The sequence below is a fragment of the Vipera berus genome (assembly GCF_964194415.1).
Source record: "Vipera berus genome assembly, chromosome: 2".
NCBI classification, from domain to species: Eukaryota; Metazoa; Chordata; class Lepidosauria; order Squamata; family Viperidae; genus Vipera; species Vipera berus.
This window is the reverse complement of record NC_138203.1, coordinates 165,844,819-165,852,538: the sequence shown is the minus strand read 5'-3', so window position 1 is coordinate 165,852,538 and position 7,720 is coordinate 165,844,819. Positions and strand designations below refer to the sequence as shown.

The 7,720-nt window shown below is 36.6% G+C and overlaps 1 protein-coding gene across 1 annotated transcript; it reads left to right on the top strand.

The window, feature by feature from the left end:
* The first annotated feature begins 51 nt into the window (after window positions 1–51).
* On the top strand, window positions 52–7,402 carry CENPX (centromere protein X). Its single transcript, XM_081315507.1, has 5 exons — window positions 52–121; window positions 5,577–5,628; window positions 5,836–5,889; window positions 6,463–6,551; window positions 6,726–7,402. Exons 1-5 carry the CDS (start codon window positions 71–73, stop codon window positions 6,738–6,740), a joined length of 261 nt encoding a protein of 86 aa, XP_081171633.1. The 5' UTR covers window positions 52–70; the 3' UTR covers window positions 6,741–7,402.
* The last annotated feature ends 318 nt before the right edge of the window (window positions 7,403–7,720 follow it).

The window sequence follows — 7,720 nt, the reverse complement described above, 5'->3', positions numbered from 1 at the left end:
CTCTAGGAACTACATTTCCCAACATGCCATGCGCCGTTCTGACGGTTTTTAGCGCCGAATCTAACCAGGGATGCAATGTGAAATGGAGACGAGGGAAGAATGCGCGGGAGGCTTCAAAAAGGTTAGGGAAACAGGCCGAGAAAAACAGTGGGGAAACAAAACAAAACAAAAAAAAGAGTTCAGTTTGGACGTTCTGGGTTAGGATTAAGATGTGTGACAAAGGAAAAGAGGCGTAGCAATTCGAAGTTTTGACCGTACCAGGATGTAACGGGAGACGTAACTCGTGGGAATGGCCGGAGGCTTACCATACAGAGCAGCTATCCCAGGGGGGAGTAAAGCGCCAGAAGCGTTGCTGCAAAAGTAGAAGAGTTTAAGGCTCGGGGATGCGGCTGTCCGGCAGGACGGAGGCTGCAACTTGAACTGAGGGAGGGATAGTCCATTGGTCTATCGGCAGTCTGGGAATGGAGTCTGTGTAATAGGAATCCGTCAAGTTGAAATGAGGTCGCGTGGCTGAAAAGCAAAAATTAGTACTCTAGGCTAGGGGGAAATGCCCAGGAGATAAAAGACAATTCAGAGACTCTGGCGGCGCCTATAAAGTACAAGCTAGAAATAGATTAAGTTGGGGTTGGGCTATAAAATGAAATCGAGTTTCTCTGGTATCCTGGAATGGGGGCGCCGGAGGTGATTTCTTGTTTTGCCTCCCTAATATCGTCTACGGAGAAGTTTAATAAATGTTTATTATTAATATTGCTATTATGACATAATCTAGGACTGCTTATTCATCATGAGGTATTTGCACTAGCTTTACATTATAACGCGAAGGCAAAGGCCCTTTTGTTGTAGGAGTACAAAACTGTATACTGAGCGTTGTACCTTGGCGCTATCTTTGTGACATGGATAAGAGCACGTCAAGGTTATGAACATGCAATTAGATATAAATTGTTATGTTCAAAAGGGGTGACAACTTGGATTAGAAAAGAAACAGCCTCAGACTTAATTTTGAATAATACTTGGGATTTAATAAAAGAGGGATACAGTATACTGTTGAATTCATGGAGAGAGATGATCGCAGTATTGAAATTGGGACTATTGTCGATAAAATAAAAAAATAAAATGTGATTTAAAAAAGGTCATGCATTCTTAGAATAATAGTTTGCTTAAAAATTTAGTGAAGATAAAATACCACGGATTAGGAAAGGTCTAATAGAATGGCAGTATGGTCAGGATAGTAAAGTAATGAAGGTGGGGACAGACTGCTAAAAGAGGCCAGGAAATGTATATAGATGTTGAATTCACTTTGGAGTAAAATGCTATCAGTACTGAATAATACCTTTCACTCAACTTCTCAAGCTGTATATTAATAACTATCATTATCCAGGAATGCATTTTAAAAGACACACAAATGTATCATTTAATGATTCTTCAAGTGAATGTTAGGTGTTGAATTAAGGAAATTCTTTGGAGCAATTCTAGAATGATACAGCAGATAGCACTAGAGCTTTCATTTCCTATTTTGTTTCTTATTAAGCCTGCAGTAAAACACAAATTGCCTGCTTCTTTTGTACAAAAGATGTATTTTTAAAAATTACTTCAAGAGCCTAATTGAATGCATTTTTAATTAGCCCAGTTTTATAGCTCAGTTTTACATTAAGTGTGCCTAAGCCCAAGTCCAAATTTTTAGAAGACAAATTACAACTTCTCAACTTAGTAAAGTGTTGGCAAGTGCAATTGCAAAAGATCAGAAATCTTAGAAACTTGCTAGGCAGGATATATAATATTGAACTTGGTTTACCAGTAGTCTGACTTGATACACAATTGCATGCATAGGAAGACAAAAGTACCCAGCTCTAGAGCTGGCAGAACACTTTCTTTTTCTTCTATTATCTTTCATGGAAGGAAAATTCTGGAAAAACTACCAAAAAAAGAGATAAAGCTGTGCTCCTCCTATTTATTCTGATTAGCATAAGCCTATGAAGGTTGTCACAAATAATTCCTTTCATCCCTCCCTGAAATCCAACCTTCATCAAGTCGAAGAAATGGTGCTATAGAACGTTTGAAGTGAGAGAATACAGCTCCTTCCTGACATGAGCAAGAGAGGAAAATATTTTTTTAAAAAAATCTGTAAACTTGGCAGTTGTTGGGACGTTCTTTGTTAAGAATTATTACTTTGATAGCTTTTGTATTGTGTATTGTGTATATTTGTATATTACACAAATATGTGATCTGAGTAAAACTGAATATATTTGTATCATGTTACATAAATATGTGATCTGAGTAAAAGTGAGCAGAATAGCAAATTAGGTCTGCTTGGAAATACACTTTTTTCCCCATCTATCTGTCAGATATTTAACAATGGCTATTAGTCCATTTGAACTACTTTTTAATTGTTCAGTTCTTTCTAGTTTTTTCTTACCATGCTCATAAACTCTTGGTTCTCTTTATAATTCACAGAAATATTTCTTTTTTTAAATGGTAATTTTATTAAAGATTACAATTTACAACAATAAAAATTAACAGATTAAAAAAATAGAAGATGCAGAATAGGAAAAAATATAAAAAATAAAAGTAAGAATATAGTGAAGAAAAACAAAATAAATATAAAAGATGATTTCCCCCTTTGTCACAGCAAGTATAAACAATTTTAGTAACATCACCTTTTAAAATACAACAAATGATCTCTTCTTTCTCATTTTTATAAAATCTATATCCTATATCTTATCTGTAATTGCATTCATAAAACCTTGTCATTTTGGGCATATCAGCAGATGTCCATTTAGGGTTACCAGAGGCAGGATATCTATTTTAGCCTTGATCAAATAAACTAACTTTATATTCATTCCTTTTACTTCTTATAATCTTGATCTTTACTCCCTTCAAACAATGTCTCAGAACTTGATTTCTTTTCAATACTTGCCCTTCCCACAAAATTTTTCTTTAACATGCCTCTTTTGTAAATCTAGTGTAAGAAATTATCCATGTTAGTTTGTTATTTGTATAATCCTTTTAATTATTAAAACATCAGCATCTTTTGTATATCCAGTGTAACCTCTTTTTCCTTGTTATTCTTGTAGCCTGTCATTTTTAAATCCACTTTCAAATTTGTCTCAATCATGTCAGGTAAAACCTCTTCCAAAGCATCTATTTTCCTCTAATGCCAATTTTTATAGTCTTTTTCATTTTTAAAAGGATTCAGAATTGTATTTTCCCATGAGAAGTGTTCTTTATAATTAATTCCAAAAAGTTATTTCAAAGTTATCTGGACCCACAGCCATTTGAAACTTTTTAAAATCAACATTTTAATCACCTTTACTGTTTATTACTTATTTTTTGTCCTTAATAACTTCTTTCACTAAGGATTGGAGGAAACTCATTTTGTGCTGTAAAATGTATTGCTCCAAAGGTTCCTAACAGCTGAAAAACTGTTAACAATAAATTTCCAAAAGTGATTAAAAAAGAAAGTACATGAATTTAGTGTCCTTTCAAAGGTGCTGATCCTGGTTTGATCAAGATGGTTATTCGCTCGTCTCTCAGAGCTCTAAACTCACCAATGACCTGCAGAGGGCAACTCTCTGGAGCACTTGTGGGCACTCTGAAATCCTCTTCTTGTCTGGAGAGGAATTACAAAAAGCTGTTTTTCTACGGATTGATCTTCAACTCACCATTTCTTCCCCAGAAGACCAATTCATGGAATTATTTCCCTCAGTGTGTTGATCTTCTAAAATGTCTGGGGTGAGGTTTGATTAAGTAGTAAACTCACCAAGAGTACTTAATTAGTGGGGTGATTCATGTCCATCACATGTAAACTTTTAGTATCAAGTTCTGTTTAAAATGGTTGCTGTATATCATACATGGATTCATTTACCAGTTTCTTCAGTTGCTAGAATTGCAATTACTAAACTGTAGTGTTCTGGCTCACCTTTCACTTTTGGAAGAAAAATGCAGCTTGTCTTATTAAACACAAATTAATAAAGTTTCCAAAGAAATCATATTTTTGTCATCACTTTTGTTTTCTAGTACATTTTATGTCTTTTATCAAAAATTGCTATATTGCTATGTAATTTTAGGTAATGTAGAATGCAGAGTTGCTAGAATTTCTGAGGTTTGATGCACTGACTTTGATATTGTATCACTTAAAAAACCCCAACCTAAAAAAAGTTTGATACATGTGACCTTACTTTCTAGATTAATCAATAATGTATTGGTTTAGAGCTCAAAATTCAGAAATGGTATGAGTTTTTAACAAAGGAATGGCTGTGAAATTTGTAAACCCTGGGAAGATACACTTTTATATCCCCTTATCCAAGTGAAAGCCCATTGAATTCATTAACTAGTAGATGTATCTATAGATTTACTGTGTTAAATACTTAGAGGTTTTTCTGTTTTTGCACTGTCCAAAGTGCATAAAGTCCAATAGTTTTGAAGTTGAGACAAATGCTCCTTTAATTGGAAATAGTTCTTGAAAATCACAAACAAAATAATAGTTGTCCCAGCCAAACCAGTGGGTTGCAACCAGTTTTAACTAGCATAACAGTACATGTAAATGTTGGTTGTAGAATAATAATATATCACATTATTTTTGAAATTGCATTGTTTGTTCTAATAAGAACAGAAAAAAATAAAGGAGGGTTGTTTTGCTTTTAAACTACAAGAATTTTTCCCTTGAGGTGTGCATATTAAGATATTGCCTATGTGATACTTGACTAAAATCAGCTAAATGTCATTTAATACATTTAGCTCTATTTTCCTCTAAAAATTGTCCTATTTACTGAGAAAAAAGCCTCTCTTGTATGTCTTTACCCACCCACCACCCCCACCCCAAAAAGAAACCACCTCTGTTGATAGGAATAATGGAAAATGCCTAACAATGTACTTTATTGGTTTTCTACCATTTCCAGAAAACCTAGAAGTAAAGAATAAAAAAATAAGGCACAGCCTTCTTCGAAATAAGTAATTGTAAACAGGTGGGATGGATGGAGGATATTTTATTTTATTTATTTTAATTCCATTTATATCCCGCCCTTCTCCGAAGACTCAGGGCAGCTTACAAGCTTAGCAGTAGCCTTCATTCTATGTATATGCCTGCTTATTAGGGCTTTCGTCCCCCCCAAGCGGCATTATTACAAAGTCAGCTTAATTGCCCCCAACAATCTGGGTCCTCATTTTACCTACCTCGGAAGGATGGAAGGCTGAGTCAACCTTGAGCCTGGTGGGATGCGAACCTGCACTAATTGCAGGCAGCTGGTGTTACTTAAGGAGGCATCAGCCCACTGCTCCACCAAGGCTCTGTTAAGTAATTAGAGTTTGGCCCAAGCAGCCAGAAGAAGGGTGGATGATGGGGCCTTCTTCTTGTGCAGGTATGAAGGCTTCCATAGTTGTTTCCCTCTTGCTCTCAAGAGAATAAGATCTAAACCTGGTAATGTATTTGGTCAGTTTCTTTTGATGTATTCCCCTATATGCCAACAGAAGCTGACCTAAAATATATTACTTTACTTATTGAGTAGCTTTTTAAAATGGAAAGATAAAGAGATTCACTTTTTCTCCATTAACACTTCTTGACTGAGTCCCTTTCTGTGCAGGAGACCGTGAACAAACTGCTCCAGCTCCACTTCAAAGATGACAAAACGCGAGGTAATTGCTTTCCCTTCTGCCTCTGCAAAGAGGCCAACTGCTGCTGGACATCTTCCCAAATGTTTCTGTGGTGAGACCGTGCCCTGGAACATGAGAAATAACTGAAAAATAGTCGTGGTGTATGGGTTCCGGAGTTGCATGTGCATGAATGTGTGTGGGAAAAGGTGATGCTTAGACATGGTCTCAGGAACTTTCCTTCTCTTTCAGCCAGTGGTGATGCTGTGTTGTTGATGGCTGAAATGCTTAAAGTATTTGTTCGAGGTGAGTAATTAAACTGGACTGAGTCATAGAGGGGTGGGACAGGGCCTGTAGAATCTTAACGTTTTCTTGTGCAATTCTACATCCTATTTGAAGTTCCAAACTTTTTACTCATCCTTTGATGTTTTTAACAGAAGCAAGTGTATCACTCATAAATCTTTTTTATTCTGATCCCAGAATTAATTTCTAATCTTAATATTAGCTGCTTAAATAAGTATGCATGCTGATAAAAATCAGAACTTTCCCAGAAATGTTAATTCATGAGTTACTACTTAGGATGATAAAAATCAAAACTTTCCCAGAAATGTTAATTCATGAGTTACTACTTAGGATCCCTCTGCCTCTTATAATCTACTCATATAACAAGTCTAGTCATGTGTCAAGTATACATATAAAGAGAGCACATGCTTGCTTACTAATAATTTTCTGTTTTTATAATAATGGTGACAAGAAAAAGCATCACAAACATCACAAACCCTTTTCTATTAAGAAAAACCTTCCCGATATGCCATTTTTGCCCTCTTTCCCAATGTCCCACCTACTTATTTTTGCTTGCTATGTTTGTGTCTTTTGCAGAAGCAGCAGCACGAGGGGCACGGCAAGCTCGGACTGAGGATGTAACTAGGGTGGAAGTGGAACACGTGGAAAAAATCCTGCCACAGTTGGTATGACAGCATCTCAGATTCCATAATTAATAGGTTACGGATATGGGCAAAGGGATCTTAATCTCCTTTTACAGGGATATGTTTAACTGGTAATAACTGGGCAAATGGAACTCAGATTTGTTAATTAATTTGGAGCAAATCTGTTGTTTATGTTAAAATGCTTAATTTCCACAGCTTCTGGATTTCTAGAAACCTGATGAATGAAAAACCTGTATTCCTCTTACTAAGAAGATCTTGAGCTGAACTCAGAAGCAAAATGATTGATAGACTTGTAATATGGAATTTCCTACAAAATGTGCTGACTTCCTGGAATGACAACTTCAACAACTTACCTTCCTTCTCAGCTCTGTTTTCTATCTCTTTTGGGGTGCTTAGTGGCTGTCACTGTTGCCTAAAATAACTGAGTTTGTTGGGAGTTTCTTGTAACAAAATTCCTGGAGCAGATGGTAGCTATCTGAAGTTGTGCCCTGCCCTTCTGATTCCCATTTATAGTCAGGTAATGTCTTTACTTTTCTAATGGGAAAAACAGGTGCCACCTTCTAGAGGTGTGTGGAAAGGGTGAGTATGCTTGGAAGACTTGGCCACATCAAGGGCTCTTGTCACCTTCGGGAATGAGTGCTGTCTTAAGTTCTTAAACAGGAGCCTAGCTCCAAATCTGTGCCAACAAGCAGGTACCTGATCTTTATTTTATGAATAAACAGCCCCTGTCCTTCAATCCTTTCCCACATTCCACAGGGCCATGACATCAAAGAGTGCATGGAAGCTTTTAACCATTTGATATTCCTCTAAGAAGCTGCTTTCCCTCTGCTATAAATTTGTTCTTACAAAGAAATGTCAATAAATCAAAAATAACCTCCCTCCCTTGTGTGGGCTCCTTGTTGCAATTAATCATAGAAAGTCAAGTATCTTCAAAGAGTTGTTTGGCCTCCCCACCCTGCCTTTTCTTTGTAGGACGAAAGAAAAACTTTCAGAAAGGGGCAGAATAACAAACAGCATGTGTGAGGATCCCACATCATGCAAGACCCAGCCCCTCTGTCAGCAGGGGAGGGGGGAAGCTGTGAAATAGTAAACCTTACACATGGAGGCAGGGCGTAGCCTAATGATTCTGGTTCTGTTGTGAAAGAAAGATCAGGCCTAAAAGAAGTGTAATTGTATCTTAAGGAACTCAG